Source organism: Bolinopsis microptera, chromosome 2, assembly GCF_026151205.1.
Source record: "Bolinopsis microptera isolate Bmic1 chromosome 2, MBARI_Bmic_1.0, whole genome shotgun sequence".
In the NCBI taxonomy this organism is placed as follows: Eukaryota; Metazoa; Ctenophora; class Tentaculata; order Lobata; family Bolinopsidae; genus Bolinopsis; species Bolinopsis microptera.
The window spans coordinates 1,791,489-1,816,000 of NC_087073.1; the positions used below are offsets into that span (position 1 = coordinate 1,791,489).

The following is a 24,512-nucleotide window of genomic DNA, read 5'->3' on the forward strand; positions in this document are numbered from 1 at the left end:
TTAAGATCATGTGATTGGAACGATTAATAATTTCTCTTAAAATAAACTATAACATAAAGTAAGTAACTCACTTAAGTATAGGTTATCCTTCTCCTCCAGCTTCGTTACCACTTTCTGTTTCTCTTTTTGTAAAACTTGCACTTGTGTCACATCACTGGAGTCTTAGTTTTAGCAAAGACTTTTACTCACAATTCAATTGACTGTAATATTCCTACAATTTATCAGCATCATTTAAAAATATGACAATTAAATGATTTTAAATTTCCCAAGAACAATGTGTTTTATTACCTTTCATGTTGGCTCTTCAGAGTTTCGTTGTGTACGCGTAATATATCCACTTCTTCTTTCAACCCTTCTAGTTTATCTGTCAAGTCACTGAAAACAGTAATTAATGATTGTTTGATTGGGGACTGACCCGTAGTACCAGTCAATGTTTACTCAAAAATACATATAATTACTGTAATAAGTATATTCATCCCCGCTGGGCACGCAAATTATATGTAATCGAATTCAAAACGTTTAAATTCAAATTTCATCGGTTGATTCTAATGGCTCTGATCCAAGATAACTGACCCAACTACAGCAAAACCCCGATTTACCGCGGAGTTTGGGTAAAGGAAACATCCGCGGTAAATTGGGTTTTGCTGTATTACCATATAACAAGGTGTCACCACCTGTTACCATGGTGACCCAACTATTACCATAACACAAGGTGTCACCCACATGTTACCATGGTGACCCAACTATTACCATAACACCCACCTGTTACCATGGTGACCCAACTATTACCATAACACCCACATGTTATCATGGTGACCCAACTATTACCATAACACAAGGTGCCACCCACCTGTTACAATGATGACCCAAATATTACCATAACACAAGGTGTCACCCACATGTTACCATGGTGACCCAACTATTACCATAACACCCACCTGTTACCATGGTGACCCAACTATTACCATAACACCCACATGTTATCATGGTGACCCAACTATTACCATAACACCCACATGTTACCATGGTGACCCAACTATTACCATAACACCCACATGTTACCATGGTGACCCAACTATTACCATAACACCCACATGTTACCATGGTGACAGAACTATTACCATAATACAAGGTGTCACCCACATGTTACCATGGTGACCCAACTATTACCATAACACAAGGTGTCACCCACATGTTACCATGGTGACCCAACTATTACCATAACACCCACCTGTTACCATGGTGACCCAACTATTACCATAACACAAGGTGTCACCCACATGTTACCATGGTGACCCAACTATTACCATAACACCCACATGTTATCATGGTGACCCAACTATTACCATAACACCCACCTGTTACCATGGTGACCCAACTATTACCATAACACCCACATGTTATCATGGTGACCCAACTATTACCATAACACCCACATGTTACCATGGTGAACCAACTATTACCATAACACCCACCTGTTACCATGGTGACCCAACTATTACCATAACACCCACATGTTACCATGGTGAACCAACTATTACCATAACACCCACATGTTACCATGGTGACAGAACTATTACCATAACACAAGGTGTCACCCACCTGTTACCATGGTGACCCAACTATTACCATAACACCCACATGTTACCATGGTGACGCCACTATTACCATAACACCCACCTATTAAGGGATGCAGCTACAGTGTATTTATCCTTGAGCACGTTCAGTTGATCGCAGGTTATTGCGTACTTCTCTTGATACTTTGTACTTTCAGTTAACTCAACTCTCAATATCTCAACCTGGAATGTAAAACTAGAATTACCAAATCAAGTGCACTAAGATGTACAACCAGTTTGGTGAGACCTACCTATGTGACCTACCTTTGTGACCTACCTTTATGACCTACCTATGTGACCTACCTTTGTGACTTACCTTTATGACCTACTTATGTGACCTCCCTATGTGACCTATCTTTGTGACCTACCTATGTGACCTACCTATGTGACCTACATATGTGACCTACCTATGTGACCTACCTATGTGACCTACCTATGTGACCTACCTGTGTGGCCTACCTATGTGACCTACATATGTGACCTATCTTTGTGACCTACCTATGTGACCTACCTATGTGACCTACATATGTGACCTACCTATGTGACCTACCTATGTGACCTACCTATGTGACCTACCTATGTGACCTACATATGTGACCTACCTATGTGACCTACATATGTGACCTACCTATGTGACCTACCTATGTGACCTACCTATGTGACCTACCTGTGTGGCCTACCTATGTGACCTACATATGTGACCTATCTTTGTGACCTACCTATGTGACCTACCTATGTGACCTACATATGTGACCTACCTATGTGACCTACCTATGTGACCTACCTGTGTGACCTACCTGTGTGACCTACCTATGTGACCTACCTATGTGACCTACCTATGTGACCTACCTATGTGACCTACCTATGTGACCTACCTATGTGACCTACCTGTGTGGCTTATGTGAGTGATCAGAAATACTTGTATATCTGGTAGGTAATAGCAGATAGGAGATTAGTCTAAAAGATTAACATGACGTTAAGGACAAGATTAATTAGCTGAACAAGTAGAGATACCTCGGAAAGAAGCTCGTTTTTCTCATTCAGTAATTTGCACATCTCCTCTCTCCTTGAGTCACCCTCCAATTCAGACTCCTGTAACATTGCTCTGTACTTCTCACACTCCCTCTCTGCTTGCGCTACCCTGGGGAGGAGTTACACTGTTAACATTGCATTTTTTAGTAGCAATTTTGGGAAAAAGTTAGGCACAAGTGCTGGTAGCAAGCGTATTACGTAATGTTACCGGCAGCACCCTTGTAATTAGTGTGATATCATTTTCCGGAAGCTATATTGGATGTAACCTTATTATTACGTCATGTTCATTGTTCATGATACTCTTACGTCTCGATCTTACCAGATTAGAGTGGGTCATTGTGAAACAATAACAATGTTGGCTGTACGCTATTGTATATATCACGAGGTGACAGATATCTGGATACTGACGAGGTGCCAAATATGGTTAACATACCCTTTCCACAACTGTATCCATATCTTAGTTGAAAGCTTTGTTCTAATGGTGCAGAATTTACAAGATTTACAAGATTTACAAGAATTTTACAAGATTTACAAGATTTACAAGATTTACAAGAATTACAAGATTTACAAGATTTACAAGATTTACAAGAATTTTACAAGATTTACAAGATTTACAAGATTTACAAGATTTACAAGATTTACAAGATTTACAAGATTTACAAGATTTACAAGATTTACAAGATTTACATGAAAACAAGAGCAACTTGTTGCGCGTTTTTTTATTGAAGTGAAATAAAAGTTTGGTCTGTAACTTCGTCATTTATTGTTCAATTATATAATCCTTTCAGGGGTTTCTTGTACGGATTGTAAGTAATGTTCAGTAAAGAAATCAGCCAAAAGACTTTTAAAATGACCGAAATATCGGTATAACAGTGCCAGACTTCTCAAAAATTTCGAAACTTTCGAAAAAGAAAATATTTATTTTTTCGAAAGTGAGTGCTCTCAAAAATAATACTTATGATATATTATCATTTGTTATTATCATATATTCAACTATTGTTATCATATATTCAACTATTGTTTCAATAATGGTTTTAGTGACGACTGGAAGACATAATCTTCCCGAGCCGAACTAGAAGATAAGCTCACTGCTTAGTCAGATCAAACCATTGTATAGAGTCGGGTATAGTGTCACCTACCTATGTCACCTATGTTGAGATTCGTTAAGCTTTAACAGGGCCATCACATTGTGTGACCACCCCACAGAGAGGAGATCTCTCTGTCATTCCTCCAGCAAAGCAGCGAGTTTGAGTTCTGAGGAGTGTAGCCCCTGATGGGCGGTGTATCCGGAAGAGATAGCATGAACTGAGTGAGCTGCGATTTGAAATGCTCTCGGTCGCCGATGCAATTCAAATGCTAAGGCATTGCATTCCACAATTTTGGGCCTATGACTGCAAATGAATTATCATACAGTGACTGATTTGCTGCTGAGCTGTGTCTGCATGCAGATGGAATGACTGCAAGGTTTCCAAAACGTGGCCTGGAGACAAACTGCACGTTAATGTCGTTGCTGGTATGGTGATGGAGAATCTTCCACATATGAAGTAAAATGAACCGCTCCCTGCGACGCTGTAGAGACATCAGAGATAGCCGTTGAAGACGGTCCCAATAATGGAGATCACGCATTCCAGTAATCCTTGCGGTGAAAGCTTTCTGTACGCTTTCAAGCTCCTGGATGTCACATATCTTGGAGGGGTGCCATAGCGGGCAACAGTATTCCAGTAAACTACGAACCATCGACTTGTAAAGCGTAAGCATTATGACTGGAGATCTTGTCTGAAAGACACTGAAAACCCAGGCAGCTTTTTGTCGAGCCTTGTTTGCTGCGGTCTTGATGTGGGGTTGCCAAGATAGATCGTTGGAGACGAGAACCCCGAGGTCTCTTAGTTGACCTACAGGTGCGAGTGACTTGTCTTTGGATACTGAGTACTGGTATAGTTCACTAACAAAAGGAAGTTCGACGAGAGCACTACGTCGATTGTGTCTGTGACACATGTACTCAAACTTGTCTTTATGTAGTGCCATATTGTTTCGTTCAGACCATTTTATGACACTGTTCAAGTCGTTTTGTAACACAGATACGTCTTGTTCACAGGTTACCGATATTGAAACACGAGTGTCGTCTGCAAAGCATCTGATGATGGATTCAGTTATGCAATGCTCAATATCATTAATGAAAATAAGGAACAAGATCGGCCCGAGGACTGTTCCCTGGGGGACACCACTGATGATCAGAGCGAGAAATGACAAGTGGCCGTCGACCACTACAGCTTGCTTCCGATCTGACAGAAAAGATTCAATCCATTTGATGATTTTTGGATTTAAGCCATAGAGGTGAAGTTTCCTGATCAACAGTTTGTGATCAACTTTATCGAACGCCTTAGCGTAATCAAGATATATAGAATCAAAGTCAGCTTTGTTGGTTAATGACTCAAAAACGTCGTCGAAATGGTGGAGAAGCTGTGTAAGGCAGCTGCGGCCTGATCTAAAGCCATGCTGTTTGCTACAGAGCAAGTTGTTCATTTCTAGATGTAAGACTAGCTTTTTCCTTATGATTCTCTCAAACACCTTGATTATATGGGAGGTGAGTGAAATGGGCCTGTAGTTGGAAGGAAACGCCTTGCTATCTTTCTTGTGGAGCGGAGAAACGTTGGAGTACTTATAAAATGAAGGTACTTCTCCAGATGCAAGGGATTTTGACCAGATCAGATGGATAGGAATCGCCATAGCATCTTTGCAATTCTTAAGTAGAGCAACTGGGATCTCATCAGGACCAGATGAAGCATTTGGCTTAATATCATCAATAGCCTCGATAACATCACTGATAGAGAATTCCAGAATCTGATCCGTGAACGGATATGTTAAATCCGGAGGAGGGAATGATGCAGCGTCTAACTCAGTTTTGGAGGGGTCGCTAAATACGGATAGAAACTGGTTTTGTAAAAGGTCTGCCATTTCCTTAGGATGAGAACGGATGTTACTGTTCTCATCGAATAGCATGCTGATATTCCTTTTCTTTTTCGAAAACTTCTTGGCATAACTATAAAAGTACTTCGGGTTTGCTTTTACTTTTGCTGCAGCCTGCTCTTCGCGATACTGAAGGGTCTTGTTAATAGCATCACGAATTCCTATGTGGGCCAAAGCAAGCTTGTTTTGAAGAGATTTCAAACGAGTACTAGGGCAGTGAACGTCGTTCTCAGCATCACGAAGTTCTTTTTGAAGCTTGCGCTTCTTTCTAGAAGGAATCCGGACAAGTGATGCTTGCTTGTTTTTGGGAGGAATTTTCTTTGGGCAATATATTACACAGATTTGATGGACAGTCTGAGTAAAGAGCTCCGGAAAAACCTCTGGCTCGCTAGCTTCCCAGAGAGCGTCCCAATCCACTGACTTGATTTTATTACTGATTGAATCATAGTCAGCTTTGAAGAAATCAAGACTTCTGAAGGATAGTTCTTTAAAGTCAGGCGGATCAGGAGTAGTGTCCTAACTGTGGTAGTGTCCTAACTGTGGTAAGGTAAACTACACAACTGCAGCCTAATAACCACGCACCAGCTGAGAAGCGGAATTGGTGTCAACAAAGTGAGGTTATTTACCTTATATATAATGGCCACAATAAAAAAGACAGGGGCTACTGTGTGACACCTGGATCAGTAACTTCAGAACATTCGTCTCGGTCTTTAAAGTTAGATACAATTCTAACATTAGTCTCGGTCTTGGCGAGGTCTTTAAAGTTAGATACAATTCTATACACAGTAGCTGGAACCCTACGTTTGGGTCCTCATCCACTTTCTTACTGCTCTTATAGTCTTATACCCTACCGCTCTTATAGTCTTATACCCTACCGCCCTTATAGTCTTATACCCTACCGCTCTTATAGTCTTATACCCTACCGCTCTTATAGTCTTATACCCTACCGCTCTTATAGTCTTATACCCTACCGCCCTTATAGTCTTATACCCTACCGCTCTTATAGTCTTATACCCTACCGCTCTTATAGTCTTATACCCTACCGCTCTTATAGTCTTATACCCTACCGCTCTTATAGTCTTATACCCTACCGCTCTTATAGTCTTATACCCTACCGCTCTTATAGTCTTATACCCTCCCGCTCTTATAGTCTTATACCCTACCGCTCTTATAGTCTTATACCCTACCGCTCTTATAGTCTTATACCCTACCGCCCTTATAGTCTTATACCCTACCGCTCTTATAGTCTTATACCCTCCCGCTCTTATAGTCTTATACCCTACCGCTCTTATAGTCTTATACCCTACCGCTCTTATAGTCTTATACCCTACCGCCCTTATAGTCTTATACCCTACCGCTCTTATAGTCTTATACCCTACCGCTCTTATAGTCTTATACCCTACCGCTCTTATAGTCTTATACCCTACCGCTCTTATAGTCTTATACCCTACCGCTCTTATAGTCTTATACCCTACCGCTCTTATAGTTTTATACCCTACCGCTCATTTGCCGTTCTTTATAATAATAATATACAGAATATCATGCATGTACCACATAAACAGCCGCTCTTAAAATTAATCTTATATAATATATTCCTCCTAATTATAATCTTAACTCACCAGGAACGTGTACAGCGTCCGACGTTAAACCAACAAAGCTTTAGTCTTGAGCTCACATATAGTTTTCAACACTACTATATAACAAATAATTTGAGGAAACGATGTAACTGAGTCGATATATTTTAATGTTGCCATGGGGTGGCAAGTCCCCATACATCGTGGTCCGGTAGTTTCATTGCGTCTTAATATAGTAAGTCCGCACAGCAAATAGTTTAGTCTTGTGGAGGGGGGGGGGGGGGGGGGAGGGGCGTCAATATAATAGGTATTTATAAGGTTGATGCCCCCCCTTTCCTCACTATGTGTTATTTAATTAGTTCGTTACAACTTTGAATGATATTTTACATGGTTTCCTTTTCTAATTGGGTCTTTGTACAGCTGTTGGGACCATTCTAAAAGCTGAACTGATTTACATAGAATTCACTTAACCTGATTTATTGAACTGAGCAGCTGTTAACTCTTTGTCTTGTTTAGATCCTATCTTCTGTGATCTCCACGCTATCTCTAGTTCTCGTGTCACTTCTGTCGTCCTTTTGTAGAACATGTTGGCCTTCGAGGTTCTAATCGTCTCCCCATCCGCGATAATTGTAACTACATAGAATGATATCTAGATATGAGTATTTTGTAATACTATATTGTAAACCAGCACAATCATTAGTTATTGTCTCACCTTTCGACCCTAACGAGGGGATCACCAGTATTAAGAAGTAAGGAACTACTGTATATCACCAGCCAAAAGAGCTCGCCTTTTTTTTTCATTAAAGCTACATCTCTACTAACTTTGAATTAAACATCACAACAATGTGACTCATAAACAATGTATCCTATCCGGATATTACAATCTAACAATTGAAATTTGACGAGTAGAAGTCAGATTCAGTGTACTAGCCGTGGCTGCATCGCCTCCCCCCTGCGCACGCCCCTGCATCAGGGTCTTCACCACTTCGTGTTTTAAGATATGTAAAATAACCTTCTCATTAGTCCGCCGACAGATGACAGATCATGTAAATATTATTTGATATATAATTATCATCATCAAACTATAGAAATGAATACAAATGACCACCACACACCTCCATTATATGCCGAGTCCCTAACATAATGCCAAATATATAAGAGTAATAATAAGGGGTTTGACAAAAGAGAGATAAATATCGTTAAATGATCAAAAAAACCAAACATATATTATGAGGTTGTTTACCCTGATTGTTTATAATCTTATGAGATAACTCTTACACCGATCAGTTAAATTATTTTATTAATAAATTATTGTATAAAATTCGTGTTCTGCGGATCTCAATGTGGTCCAGAAGCTGCGAAATTTAGAAAAATCTGCTATTGCTATCACGTTCCGAATAGAAGAGCTTGTACAATGTTCATCCATTGACCTCAATTTATAGTCAAGCAGTAGACTTCTTTGTTTTCTATATTCTATATTCAATTAAAATATAATAAAGTAATGTATTACTAGACTTTTACTTAAGTCTAGTTATACATTACTTTATCATATTTTATTGAACTAAGGTGTAGTATTGCCAGATCCCAGTTCAATTTGTAACGGAGTTTTATATTAACAGGAAACATTTTCTTTTTCTAATCTCTAACAAGCCTATTACAAGTGAAACAGCATCACAGAATGAAAATCCTGGGCATGACTTGTGATTATAAATTCACAAGATGGTTTTCAAAAAGGCGTTCAACTTTAAAAAGTTCAGATCAAAATTATCACCGGAACATCTGTGATGGTTTTTCTATTCTTCCTTACATTTGTCGGATTTTTCTAATTTTTCTTCTAATAACCTATGCTTTCAGTTAAATTTAGAACTGGCAAAATTCCAAACAGTACCATTAGTACCAAACATTGGCAAAGAGATGTGAAGTTTCCAATACAGTACCATTAGTACCAGCCATTGGCAAAGAGACGTGAAGTTTCCAATACAGTACCATTAGTACCAACCATGAACCATTGGGATAGAGATGTGAAGTTTCCCGGAAATTAAGAGTTGTTCTTGTTTCTGCAATGGCAGAAAAGCACACTCCCAATCACACTCCCAAAACCTCCACTACTACTAGGAAACACCACTAGGAGTTGCTGAACATTAAATTTCTCTCGTATTTGGGTTCAGCTAGTTTGGGAACTTGGAAAACTAAGCTACAATAACATTAGCAGTATGTCGGAGTCTAATACAACACCATTAACGCCAAGTAGCAGTACCAATGTGGAACTTCCCGAAATTAACTTAAACTCACAATTTGTCTGCGCTTTCGTTCGGAACGATGCCACTGAGAGCGCTGTTGGTAACAAACGTTCCGTTTCCACAACATTAATTGTCTCTTAACATTTTCTTTGTAAACAATTAACCTAATATCTAAATGAGCAGATGAAGATAACAGTACTTATCATGTTGTGTCTAGAAGCACTGCAGTCTATGGGGGCTGATCCGGGTAATTGAAAAGATGGCTACCGGACAACTGAACCCAATTTAGACAATTGAGACTAACCCTAACTCTAACTCTAACCCTAACCCTAACTCTAACCATAACCCTAACCCTAACTCTAACCCTAACCCTAGCTCTAACCCTAACCCTAACCCTAACCCTAACTCTAACCATAATCTTAACCCTAACCCTAACCCTAACCCTAAACCTAACCCTAACTTTAACTCTAACCATAACCCTAACCGTAACCCTAACCCTAACCAATTAAGCTGATTTGTTAGTGGGAACTAGGTTCAATTGGGTTCAGTTGTCGGTCACCCGAAAAGATACCTTAGTGCGACTGTTAGCATCATCATTCTCCAGTTAATTTCGCAAAATATTTCCGTTATTCATTACAACTCTGTTGTTGAGTTGTTTCCTACATTTGTTTCTCCGCAGGACCCACGAAAAGAGGACACGTCCCTCCGACCACTTCTCCCACTTCAAGAGGATCTCTTATTTCGAGAGGACGGCAAACTTCAACCACTACTACTACTATTACTACTACTGCAGGTTCTTTGCTCGCTGCTCTACATTTTAGATAAGATAATGGTTTAATTAAAAATACACACTGTTAATGTAAGGATAATCTTATTGTGAACGGAAACAAGATGTAGTTTGTGTCTTTTTTTCATTCTTAAGTTTTGTGGAAATTTACGCTGTGCAGAATTGTTTATAAATTAACGGCAAATTTTTGCGGTAGATTTTGGATAAAGATATCATTATAATATACCTCCTACTAGGGGAGAGAACGAAACAAGTAACTGAGTCTGGTGGTGTTTTACTCGGATCTGGAACTGAACCAACTGATTCCCAACCAACTGAACCACCAAGTACGATATTTGAGCCATGAAATATTCTCAAAATTCCCAATCAGATTTATATAATATTTTTCCTTGCCAAGACAGACTGGGAAAATAATTGAAAATCTAATCAACCTACCTTGTTCATTTTGAAACAGAAACTAGACCCACATTGTTACTAGTACTCTAGCCATCACTAAAAAGAGATCACTATTTCCGTTTACCCTAAAGTTTTGATAGCAGATAAGTGGAGAGAAGACGGGCGATGTGGACGAAGATACCGACTCTCTGACGGCTCTCCAGCTCAGTGCGATCCTGACCACCCAGAGGGTAATGGCTGTTGTTCTTCAATTGGGTGGTGCGGGAACACACTACAACACTGCTCATGTAGAACCTGCGTAGACTACAGGGGTGGCTCAGGTGAGACTTACCTTATCTTAGTTACCATAGTTACCATAGTTACCTCTTAGATTAATGATTTCATTCCAGAGAGGTCAGAGGAAACATCCATACCACTCAAAATCACTCCAGGTTTGGTTACAATAAGAGATTTTATTGCCACATCTAAACAATCATTTCCTTATTTTCAGACTTCACCTTCCCGAACATGTCCGGAACTGTTTGGATGTGGAGCTTTGATGGCACACTGCCAAGAGGGCTCCTGGAATTTCTGTCAGACGGGAAAATAAAGTACAGATACAAAAATAGAGAAGGATCTTGGAGCCGAAGCGATGAGAAGACGATTTTAGTGGCCGTATTTGCTGGAGAGGAACATACATTGAAGTACTACAGTACTTCTGAGGCAGCAGTCCTTTTATCCCCCATTAGAAACCCTCCTAGCAAAATGTGGTGGCAAAAAGGTATTTCAAGCTAGATTAGCAAATACTAGAGTCCCATACTAGAGTCCTTTCCATTTAAAGCATGACATTTTAATCCCGACGCCATAACATGGTTATGAAATTGTTATGCCGTCGGGATTCTACTCTATGGACTATGTAGAGTAAAATAGGGGCCACATTACACTATATGTCCTAAAATTACATTTCTAGATCATAAATTTATTTTATTACTTAGAAGATACTGCCGACGAAGAATACTATACAGACGAAGACAATAGACTATAGTCATATATAATTATTATATGCAGTAATTATCTCTATAGTCACTTAAGTAAGATCCATCTCTGACAAAGTTAGAAATTAGTTTTGGTTGAACTTACCTAGTTCTAATTTTAGAAGATTCTGAAAGTGACGATGAAAGTAAGGATACGGAGGGTGAGTATTGAATAAACAAAAAAACTATACAATTCCCCCCCCAAATTATTTCATTGAGGAACAAGTAACGAATTGTAAATCTTTCCTCGGGCTGGAGACACGACTTAATCAAAATTAAGACGTAATCAAATACAAGAGCTAAGAGAGACTCAATAATAAAACTTAATAATTTTAAAGTAGAACCACATCCCCGTCAGATATAGCGAGAGTGAGAACTGATGGAAGATGCGGAAGACAATACCTCCTCTCTGACGGCTCCCCGGGACAATGTGATGCAGACACTATAAGACCCTGCTGCAGTTCCTACGGGTGGTGTGGCAGCAGTAGAGAGTTCTGTACCTGTTCCACTTGCACTGACTTCAGGCTGGTCAGGAGGCACACAGAGATTTTAGAGCAGCTTCAGAAGTCAGGGGAAAACTGCACGACCGTGGTCATGGGAAACTATCTGAAGAACGTCTGTAGGGATGCTGAAAACGAAGACAGCTACTACTTCAAGTGTGCATTTTCCAACGTAACCTATTCTGAGTTCACGACCTGGGGCAAGGACTCTCGCGGGAGACCTGCTCCAACTCTTAGTGGGGTCTCAGAGATATGTGAGGATGATGTTGGAGCGTACCAAGCTTGCGGCTTCACAGAGAGAGGGATGACAGAAAGTGTGTTGTGTGAGGGCTACTTCTGTGAGGAGGGGAAGGAAGGCTTCGTAAAGTGCGGAGAGAGCTGTGCAGCTAACAGAGACTGTACATCACATGACCCGGAGGATGCAGTGACGGTGTGTAATGGTAAGTGTGAGATGTGGGAGACGTGTGGAGATGAGAGTGAGTGTAACGGACACAAGTACGGGATACCCTGCACGTGGGAGTCAGGTGATCATCTACCTGTCAACTATATCTGTGATGGGATACAGCACTGTGCTGATGGGGCTGACGAGAGAGGTTGCTATGGTAACGAGGTGAATGAAACCCTGCAGCAGTGCCCCCAGTGGACCAGCGCGGTAACCGTCCCAATAATGGAAAACACACGGTGCTCAGTATTCCAGCTGTCAGGAGGGGTGAGGAGTTATCCTTACTGTCGAGACTACCTAGATCAGACTAACTGCACTGATACAGCAAGGGTGGGAGGGTTCTGCCTCGTGGCTGGGTTCTTGTCAAGTGTTTCCAAGTTCGTACTGTGCAACACGTTTCCAGAGAACCCCCGCCTTCCATTTCACCTGTGTGATGATGACTTCCAAAACAACTGCTTCTCACCCTCCGGCTCAGCCGACTGCACAGTTCACAAACACAAGCTTTGCGACGGAGATTACGACTGCCCTGATAAGAGTGATGAATATCTGGACATTTGCAGTCACATGATTAACAACTCTGGGTGTGATCGTAGATTCAACCCGGGTAAGAGCTTTGGAATCCCAGTTTCCTGGATAATGGACAATGAAACTGACTGCAGAGACGAAAAGGACGAGATGTTTAAAGAGTGGGATTTCTGTGGTAATTCAGAGGAAAAGACATTGCGAGTAGATGATGGAAAACACAGATGTAAGAATGTTCTCCTGTGCCCGGAGAGGGGAGGGAAGATGCTGACTGGTACAGAAGTTTCCAGGTATGTTGAGTTTGATCTCCTCTGTGATGGTATTAAGTCTTGTGGAATTGAGAACCAGGTCTGCCAAGCTGCAAGAGATTTCCCTAGCGTCAACAAGTCAGCGGTTATCTCTGGTGCTGTCCGAGATTTGTGTGTATCTCAGGATGCTTTCAAAGACACCCTCTGCGTCAACAAAACATTTAAAAGATTATCAGTTGATGTCTTTGGCTCAACACAGATCAACCTAAGAGTTCCCGCAACTAAAGTAGACTGTACTGGGCTATTTGGGGAGTACTACGTTTATCTGAGTTGTTTGGGACTGTGTCTGAACTCTACCTGTCCTCTACAATACAGCCCTCTCTATCACGACTCCTGTCCTGGTCAGTTGCCAGATCGGGTTTACACTCTGAGTGTATACCCTGAGTCAGGGACCCTCACTAACCTGTCTCCTCTCACCTTCTTGACAAAGTCTCAATCAGGAGACTATCAACAGGAGTACTTCCAGTGTAACAATGGCAAATGCATCCAGTATTACCAAATGTGTGACCTGATAGATGACTGTGGTGATACCAGCGATGAGATTAACTGCACAAACCACATGATTTGCGAAGATACATTGGGCTCCATGAAAAAACATTTGATATCATTATCGCAACGATGCGATGGAATATACGATTGCTTTGATCTCTCAGATGAATGCAATGGAAACTGCGGAGAGCAAATCCTAAACAGTTGGGTTCTGAAAGTGCTATGTTGGACAATGGGAATCTTAGCAGTGTTATTTAACTCGTTCACAGTCGCCCTAGGAATAATGTCACTGAAAACGTGCAGGACCGACAGTATGCTGACATCCAAAGCTTTGTTGTCGCTTATAAGTTTCGGAGACCTGCTAATTGGGGTCTATCTGGTAGTGTTATCCACCTACGATAGTGTGGTGTACGGACAGGACTACTGCAGACATCAAGCAGAATGGCTGTCAGGGACACAGTGCGCTCTTTTGGGCATCATCAGCACAGTGGGGTCTCAGATATCAGTCTTTGCCATGACTGTGCTCAGTTCTATTAGAATGATGGGATTGATGAGCCGCTCTTTGACCGCTCCAAAGTCTGTAGGCAAGAAGGCAGTGCTAAACTCAGCTCTATGGGTGGTGAGTGTTGTGCTGGCAGCAGTGGCAATATCTGTTGTACCTTTGGCTCCATTTCTAGAGGACTACTTTGTGCAAGGCATGTTCTATGATCCTGAGTACAAAGTATTCATCGGGTTCCCCACCAAGATAAAGCACGTCAAGGTTCTACAAGCTTACTACAACGACACGGCCATCACAGCGGACATGACATGGGGCGAGATAGGAGAGAAGGTGGACAACATGTTCAGCAGGCAGTACGGGGAGTTGCCCAGAAGTGCAGTACACTTCTACGGTAATGACGGACTGTGCTTATTCAAGTATTTTGTTAGGAGTGACGACGCGCGGAGGAGCAGACAGTCTGCAGCTACTGAGATGGTGGACAACAAGGGGAACGCGGTTGTGTGGCTCATGCTGGCACTGAACCTGGTGTGCTTCTTAGTCATCACTGTTTCTTACATACTGATCATGCAGAAAGCAAAGCGATCGTCCAAGAGAACAGGAAGAAACAAGGATCCTAGTGCATCGTCCAAACAGCAGGCTCTCCAAAATAGGATCACTATAATCGTGGCGACCGACTTTCTATGCTGGGTACCATTCATCATTATCAGTGCAGCCCACAACCTGGAGCTGATTGATGCTACTTACTGGTATGTTACTTTTGCTATGATCGTCTTACCTCTCAACTCAGTGCTCAACCCTCTTATCTACGACAATGCTATTAAAGACGCTACTCTCAATGTCCTCCAGGGCAAACCAATATTTGCTAAAGAAAAGAAGAAAAGTTTCGCCTCCAACAGAGAGACAAGGATGGAAACCTTGCAGTCAGCTGCTTCTTTCTCTGCGAAACCCAGCAAAATGATTGCGGATATTAAAGAAAACAGTACGAAAGATGAGGCTGACAATATTTATCAGGAAGCTGAAGATGCTCTTTGAGACTATGTAAAATATTCAAGTATCATACAAATAGATACTTTTAAAAGATAGAGACATTTTCTCAAGTCGTACGATTCCAGCAACGTTACGATTGAGAAGACAATGTGAGTGCTGTCACTACCTTATTTTTAGACGCAATAGATAATAGAATAGTTAATATTTCGCTGAACATTATGTTAATATTTCATTATTTTAGATATTATTTCAAGTACTGTTTCGTGACCCGAAATTCAGTATTTATCAATCTCCATATCTTTATTTTAGACGAGAAGAGTTTTCTTGAGAATTCTTATCCATCCAATTCTTATATTATTATTACTATTTATTTAATTAATAACAAGTAGTTTGCTTACATATCAGTAATAATAATGACATATTTGTAATGTAATTTATTTATTATTATTATTTATTTAATTAATAAAAAGTAGTTACCTTTGTCTAAACTGTGTAAATAGTCGGTCACTTTGCTGAAGAGCCATCGTTTTAGCTTCAACAAGATCATTCAACTGGTCTTCCTTGGTCGCCATTATCGCCATCTGAAACATGTTCAAATGTAGAAATGTTACATCTGAAACACATGTTCAAATGTAGAAATGTTAGGTCTGAAACACATGTTCAAATAAAGTAATGTTACATCTGAAACACATGTTCAAATAAAGGAATGTTACATCTGAAACATGTTCAAATGTAGAAATGTTACATCTGAAACACATGTTCAAATAAAGTAATGTTACATCTGAAACACATGTTCAAATGAAGTAATGTTAGGTCTGAAACACATGTTCAAATGTAGAAATGTTACATCTGAAACACATGTTCAAATAAAGAAATATTAGGTCTGAAACACATGTTCAAATAAAGGAATGTTACATCTGAAACACATGTTCAAATGAAGAAATATTAGGTCTAAAACACATGTTCAAATAAAGGAATGTTACATCTGAAACACATGTTCAAATGTAGAAATGTTAGGTGATAGGTCTGAAACACATGTTCAAATGTAGAAATGTTAGGTGATAGGTCTGAAACACATGTTCAAATGTAGAAATGTTACATCTGAAACACATGTTCAAATGTAGAAATGTTAGGTCTGAAACACATGTTCAAATGTAGAAATGTTACATCTGAAACACATGTTCAAATGTAGAAACGTTAGGTCTGAAACACATGTTCAAATGTAGAAATATTACATCTGAAACACATGTTCAAATGTAGAAATGTTAGGTCTGAAACACATGTTCAAATAAAAGAATGTTACATCTGAAACACATGTTCAAATAAAGAAATGTTACATCTGAAACACATGTTCAAATAAAGAAATATTAGGTCTGAAACACATGTTCAAATAAAGGAATGTTACATCTGAAACACATGTTCAAATAAAGAAATATTAGGTCTGAAACACATGTTCAAATAAAGGAATGTTACATCTGAAACACATGTTCAAATGTAGAAATGTTAGGTGATAGGTCTGAAACACATGTTCAAATGTAGAAATGTTAGGTGATAGGTCTGAAACACATGTTCAAATGTAGAAATGTTACATCTGAAACACATGTTCAAATGTAGAAATGTTAGGTCTGAAACACATGTTCAAATGTAGAAATGTTACATCTGAAACACATGTTCAAATGTAGAAACGTTAGGTCTGAAACACATGTTCAAATGTAGAAATATTAGGTCTGAAACACATGTTCAAATGTAGAAATGTTACATCTGAAACACATGTTCAAATGTAGAAACGTTAGGTCTGAAACACATGTTCAAATGTAGAAATATTAGGTCTGAAACAGATGTTCAAATGTAGAAATGTTAGGTCTGCGTGTAAACCTGTCCGTTTCGGAAGGTTTCAAGGTTTTGTCATAAAACGGAGCGACAATTCAAACAAAATATTACATGGAATCAAGCAAAGCAAATAAGCGTTTTGAGTTCGATGAGAACAAACCTTCTCTTGAAATATCTCTATGAGCTGAGAAGATCTGATATCTTTAATAACAAACCTTCTCTTGAAATATCTCTATGAGCTGAGAAGATCTGATATCTTTAATAACAAACCTTCTCTTGAAATATCTCTATCAGCTGAGAAGATCTGATATCTTTAATAACAAACCTTCTCTTGAAATATCTCTATCAGCTGAGAAGATCTGATATCTTTAATAACAAACCTTCTCTTGAAATATCTCTATCAGCTGAGAAGATCTGATATCTTTAATAACAAACCTTCTCTTGAAATATCTCTATCAGCTGAGAAGATCTGATATCTTTAATAACAAACCTTCTCTTGAAATATCTCTATCAGCTGAGAAGATCTGATATCTTTAATAACAAACCTTCTCTTGAAATATCTCTATGAGCTGGGAAGATCTGATATCTTTAATGTGCAGTCCATCCCTCATCTGGTTAATGAGTTCTGATACTTGTGAGTTAAGAGGGATAGGAGGTGAGGGGCAGCGGTCTTCTTCTAGCTGACAAGACGACTTCTGTAATTCTAATGGGAAAAGGTGTCTATTTTCAAAATAGGGAGACAAATCCTTTGGGAATTAGGTTATTTGATCATTATTCTACTCAGCAAAATTAACAAACTGTAAAGCTTGTATTTTAAAAATAATACACGAATAAATAAATCAACAACTAACCCAAATATTTGCGCTTCAGTTCCAGAAGTTCTTGAGTAGCTGTATCAGAGCCACAGCTAACCATAGTGCAGTGGTGAGCCATTATGTTACCTACCCTGTAAATTCTGGGTAGTGAGCTTTAAATCTTCGGGTTTACAGGACAAGGATCAGTTATCTTACATAAATAACAATACGACGATAATAAATTAAAATCAGAATGGAAAAGTTTAAAGAAACTAACATGGGAGCGAAGGTCCCAGACTTCTCAAAGCATATAGCGTTTATTTTCAAAGCCATGATGATCAGTGATGAGTCGTCGCTCAGCATCGCTTTACCTAAACAGGTGTTAATGTTCAGTGAAACATGAACATTGAAATGCAATGAAAAATATCAGTATCATCCTATAATATCTACATACAATAGATGTGGATACTGGCGGGGAGGTGATAATTGTTTGTTTACATTAATAGTGAGCACATGTTCGGCAGGCTGAGGAGGTGATCATTGTTTGTTTACATTTTAGATCGAGCACAAGTTCGGCAGGCTGAGGAGGTGATACATATTTTGTATTATAGAAGGCTTGTAACACTTGTAACGCCTTCTTGTTACCCCCCTTTGAGGGCCCCGAATTATTTTCTGAACGAAAGCTCAAAAATAACCGAGAAATCGACCTTCTTATTTAAAACTCATTTTGATGACCGTTTCTAACCTAAAATTGCACGAAAAATCGATTTAGCTAGGTTTCAGAACCTATAAACACTTCCTTATCCCTCAAAATCGATGTTTTATAGTTTAGAATGCGAGCAACAAGCAACATATATTTTGATCCTTCGGATCTACAGCTCTTGACCTAGGGCTGAAACCGAAAGATCGAGGCAATCCTCACCTTCACTGATCGAACTTGAGCGAAGAGCAGAGTACGACAAAACACAGCAGGTAAGCAACTCATTTTGGTGACTGTTCCTCACCTGTACAACCTGTATTAATGTAAACAAACAATGATCACCTCCCCGCCAGTATCCACATCTATACTCTATCTATACTATATACTACAATACTCATTACCGCCCTCCACGAAGGAGCCAGCAGACGACCGGATGTCTTCCTAGCTGATAAATACCTACGTCAACTAGAAAGGGATTTTTGCGAAGACCTTCTTATTGATAATAGAGACGCCTTAGTCTGGCTCGACAACATCAACAATACCCTGGACACAGAACTCAAAAGCAACATTAAAGCATTCACATTTGATTACAAAGCTTTATATGATTCATTGAGTCCCCACCTCACACTCCAAGCTTTGAAGGTGGCCATGGAAGAAAAGAGACCAGAATGGTCCGCCAAATTTAAGGAGTGGTTGATAAGAAGTGTTGAACTCAGCTATGAGTCGTCTATAGGCAAATTTAACGGAGAGTGGTACAGACAAAAACGAGGAGTACCGACAGGAGGCAGTATCTGTGTACAACTTGCTAACATAGCAGTATACCATGTCATGCGTGAGCAAGTCTATTCAGACACGGAACTAATGGAACCTGTAAAATCGGTCAAGAGATACATAGACGACGGCTGTGGAGTATTCCATGGTACGAAAAGACAGTTTTCAAAATTCATCGCGACTGTCAATACAAGGCTAGCAGAACTTGGCCTCCACATTGATGAGAACATCATAGAAGATAACAATGTTTATGTGGCGTTCTTAGACATAAAATTTTGTTTCGACACCGCAGGTGATCTTCAGACAGACCTCCATGTTAAAGAGACTGATGCTCGCTCTTACCTGTACTTCGGTTCCCACCACCCGAACCATACATTCAGCAGCATAGTCTATAGTGCATGCCTGAGACTCCGGCGAATCATCAATGATAACGACAGACTCCGAAAACAAATTGATGAATTAAAAACCTTTTTCTCCCAATCCAACTACCCTAAAACTATGGTAGATAACATCAGTGAAAAAGTCAAAGGCTTTGAAAGATGCCTCAAACCACTGGACAACTCAAACAGCAGTGTCCTGGTCCCAAAGTCTCCAGAACCAGCAGTCCGCGTTATTTCAACATTTGGCAGCGATCAAGAGTTAGTAGAATCGGTAAAAAGATTGGAACCAGAACTCAGTAGAACCAGGAGCTTCTCAGGATTATCTGGTTCCCATACAAGTGGAAACACCCCAGGCTCCCCAATATCATCTAGAGCCGGTACATCACGCCCTATCTTCAAATTCGTCAGACGTACTGGAACATCATTTAGAAGGAAGTTAGTCAAAGCAAAACAGTTTGCGGATGACTTAACCCAACCTCACACAAGACCATGTGGGGGCAGACACTGCGGTACCTGTAACATCATACATCCACATCCATCAATAACAGTCAATGGACAGCGAGCCAAAGCAGTGTCTGGTACATGTGTCAGCTACAATGTTGTATACATCTTCAGTTGCCAACTTTGTAATATGTGTTATGTAGGAAGAACGGTGCAGCCCCTAAGGGCACGAGTAAACGAACATCGCGCCCATTACTACAAACTCATTTCAGACAATACGTTTGTCCCTGAAGAAAACGACGACGGATTCAGCTTGGGTAAACACCTTGTAGAAGTTCATAACATGAAACAACGTGACAATTTCAACCAGGCTTATAAAGTGTCAATTCTCAGTAATAGTAGCCCAAGAACTCTAGAAGTGGATGAACACCGTTATATTCAGAAACTAAGAACTATACGTCCATTGGGGCTCAATGCCGTGGACCCGTTTGGGATTCCATTATTGGATTTATCTTAAAGGTTTTCCATTGCATTGGGGCACAAAAGTTATGTTTTTAAAAATATTCATAGGTATCGTTTTTAGTTGTGTCATTTCATTTCCAATGTTACACTTTGTAGGAACTGATATTAACCGAGTTTCTGATTCAGGATGTTACTGAAGATAGTAATGAAAATGTTTTAACACCTCAGTACTGTGTTTTACTACAGCTCAACCTGCTCAGTCTGACTATTTGGGAATTTAAACTCTTGATACTACAATACTATATATACTACAATACAATATCTACAATAATTGAGAACTTCTCGGGGTTATAACATATTGTATTTGATTCAAACCTATAATATTAAAGTAAAAATAAAGGGAAAGTAATTTGTGATTTAATTTTACCGATAAAAGAAGGGAGATTAGGTTGAGTAAGAACAGTGTGGTAGTCATGCAGTCCTATTTCTACACACAGAGATAACATCTCCAACAGCGCTCTGCACGAATCAGTCCTGTTTGAAGATAGCTGTAAAAGTCATTAAATAGGTGGATAATTCACAAACAAGTCATCAGTAATTAACATTAGCTAATTGTGATGTGTTTGAACTGTGAACTTTGGCTGAAAATTTATGATTTTCGACCCGTCAAACGATAACCATTGCACGATAATTAGAACGTACCCATAAAGAGGACCGGACTCCTTGTCATACTATACGGATTGGGAGCACTCTCTTACCAGTCACCTAGCAACACGTGACCTAGCAACACGTGACCTAGCAACACGTGACCTAGAAACACGTGACCTAGAAACACGTGACCTAGCAACACGTGACCTAGCCACACGTGACCTAGCAACACGTGACCTAGCAACACGTGACCTAGCAACACGTGACCTAGCAACACGTGACCTAGAAACACGTGACCTAGAAACACGTGACCTAGAAACACGTGACCTAGAAACACGTGACCTAGTAACACGTGACCTAGCAACACGTGACCTAGCAACGTACCCATAAAGAGGACCGGACTCCTTGTCATACGGATTGGGAGCACTCTCTAACCAGGAACACACTGATTCAGGAAGAGAGAGGAGGGATGAGGAGATAGCAGACTGGGAGAGTGTGTCTTGATGCATTACTCTGAGACATTGACAGGAGAGTGTAACTGTGTTGTAACCTTGCTTGCTCCGCCAGTGGAGTGGGATATTCTCTGAAATTATACAGTATCTCAATAACTTCCTCTTTAAAGTACTTCTGTTAATTCATTGTAGGAGAGCATGACCAGCAATGCTCTAAACCAAGCATGAAACAATCATAGAATTCTAATAGTGAGCTATTATATAGGGGGGGGGGGGGGGGGGGGGGGGGGGGGGAGGGGGCAACGTTTTGTAGATTAAGGTAGATAAAAGTAGAATGTCATCCTTTTTTTTGCGAATTCTACTCTACTTTATTCTACTTGCCCCCCCCTCCCCCCTGGCCCCTATATAATATGATTATTATTTTACCGAGGTTTGATGTGAGCTTCCTTACGAGGATATCTCTGTTATCTTGTGAGTTCTCACAAAGATCAGGCAGTAACACGTGTAGTAACCCTAACAACGCAGTACTGTTACCCTCGTTACCAAGCTGATCTATCAAACACCGCGTGATATCGTCAGTGAATAGTTTCATTATTCTAGTGTAAAGATCTGAGTCTTTGGTTGTGAGGTGTAGTAACAGTTCACAGACCTGGTGTGGGTAAAATATTCATTTCAAACATCGTGCTTTATTTCAGACATTCTGGCCTGAATTATATATGTAGATTGTAAGATATGAGGAAACTAAAAATGTGACAGTTGTTGAAAAGAGTGAGAGAATAAATATGAGTGACTGAACGTATTAAAATACCACATACCTTATCTCGGATACAGGGCACACCATCAAGTAGGTCGTTCTGTGTCAAATCCGCCAGAAGATTTTGTTGACAACTGAGGATTCACCTTATTAAATTATTTGGCGCAAAGATACGTGACATGTTAACAAGGATCGACCGGGACCGCTTTTTTGGCCGGGATCCCGGTCGAACCTTGGTCACATGTAGTATATTAAACGTGACATAATTAAACACTTTTTGTACACAGACTTTGGTTTCACTTTAAATACAAAAAAGAAGCCGCTAAGAGCTAACACGAGAAGTCTAAAAATAGAATTTAACCGTACTTTACAAAAGCGGAGAGCATAGTTTCAGATTTGGTGAAGTCGATGAGGAGATTGAGGCAATACAACTTGGTGTCCTGGTCGCCAGAGTTCAGCATGTTCATTACCAGTGTGTAGGTTCCGTCAACATTACCCACAAACAGCTGAAACAGATTTATTGCTATTTTATCGCTATTCGTTAATTTTCAGATTTATTGCTATTTTATCGCTATTCGTTAATTTTCAGATGAGCCCTATTTGATAAATTTTGTCAGTTTTTGTTCATATTTGCTCTGATTTCGTTAAAAACTATTTTACAGTAGATAACTATTTTGCAGTTATTATATTTTGTTTGAAATAAATTTCGTCGTAAAATTCGTAATGTACATATTGATCGTTATAATTGAATTAATACTATTTCAGAATATGAGTATGACGTAGAAATGTCGATACGTTATTCAGCTATTTATTTCCATTAGAATCTGTCTTCACTGAGTCTATTCAGAAACAATCAGAAATTTGAATAAAAGATTTATTGCTGGTAAGAAACGGTGGCGATAATCCCTGAAAGGTGCAATAATAATACTCTATTACCCAGTTCACAAAATCATACTAACAGGGGGCGACCTTGCCTAACACTACTAGATAACCTAAAAGCAGATAGCTAGACTGATGGAAGACAGAAAGCTGTGGAGAACTGTTGTCAATGGATCTCGGGAATACTACCCGCCTTAAGTCAAGTCAAGTACCCAGTTAGTGGATATAGCTTATTCACAAAATCAGTAGGTAGGGAGGACATCGTTAAAACAATAAGATTTACTGCTGAAGTAACAATCACCACTAACCTTGTTCCCAAGATCCTCGTTCAGACAGAGAGCGGTAATGAGCGAGAGAGAATGAACAATAACAACACGTGACCTAGCAACACGTGACCTAGTAACACGTGACCTAGCAACACGTGACCTAGCAACACGTGACCTAGCAACACGTGACCTAGCAACACGTGACCTAGCAACACGTGACCTAGCAACGTACCCATAAAGAGGACCGGATTCCTTGTCATAAGGATTGGGAGCACTCTAACCATTCACCTAGCAACACGTGACCTAGCAACACGTGACCTAGTAACACGTGACCTAGCAACACGTGACCTAGCAACACGTGACCTAGCAACACGTGACTTAGCAATCATCACTAACCTTGTTCCCAAGATCCTCGTTCAGACATAGAGCGGTTATGAGCGAGAGAGAATGAACAATAACAACACGTGACCTAGCAACACGTGACCTAGCAACACGTGACCTAGCAACACGTGACCTAGCAACACGTGACCTAGCAACACGTGACCTAGCAACACGTGACCTAGCAATCATCACTAACCTTGTTCCCAAGATCCTCGTTCAGACATAGAGCGGTAATAAGCGAGAGAGAATGAACAATAACGCTCATATTATCATCCCCTAATAAGCCCATTAGTCTGCTGTACAGCGATCTGATGTTCTCCTGTTCAAATTTAATAACAGATTAGCAGTTTCTCAAATTAGTAAATTTATCGAAAGTGAAAGT

At 40.0% G+C, this 24,512-nt stretch overlaps 1 protein-coding gene across 2 annotated transcripts in view; it reads right to left on the minus strand.

Moving 5' to 3' along the window:
* LOC134811567 (protein CIP2A homolog) overlaps positions 1-24,512 on the minus strand; it is a 65,420-nt gene that overhangs the window by 32,223 nt on the left and 8,685 nt on the right. Inside the window, exons 1-15 of one of the 2 annotated variants that reach the window (XM_063818525.1) lie at positions 24,098-24,140; positions 23,792-23,864; positions 22,971-23,110; positions 22,666-22,738; positions 22,277-22,499; positions 21,783-21,981; positions 21,178-21,284; positions 18,274-18,367; positions 18,054-18,148; positions 17,748-17,905; positions 15,850-15,953; positions 2,631-2,757; positions 1,681-1,799; positions 289-375; positions 72-154 (exon numbers count right to left, since the gene is read on the minus strand). In XM_063818525.1, coding sequence (XP_063674595.1) covers positions 72-154; positions 289-375; positions 1,681-1,799; positions 2,631-2,757; positions 15,850-15,953; positions 17,748-17,905; positions 18,054-18,148; positions 18,274-18,367; positions 21,178-21,284; positions 21,783-21,981; positions 22,277-22,499; positions 22,666-22,738; positions 22,971-23,110; positions 23,792-23,864; positions 24,098-24,138 — 1,723 coding nt within the window. In that variant the 5' untranslated portion in view covers positions 24,139-24,140. Of the gene's footprint in view, positions 1-71; positions 155-288; positions 376-1,680; positions 1,800-2,630; positions 2,758-15,849; positions 15,954-17,747; positions 17,906-18,053; positions 18,149-18,273; positions 18,368-21,177; positions 21,285-21,782; positions 21,982-22,276; positions 22,500-22,665; positions 22,739-22,970; positions 23,111-23,791; positions 23,865-24,097; positions 24,141-24,326; positions 24,450-24,512 lie in introns of those variants that run through there. The other variant, XM_063818524.1, reaches the window with a different exon arrangement.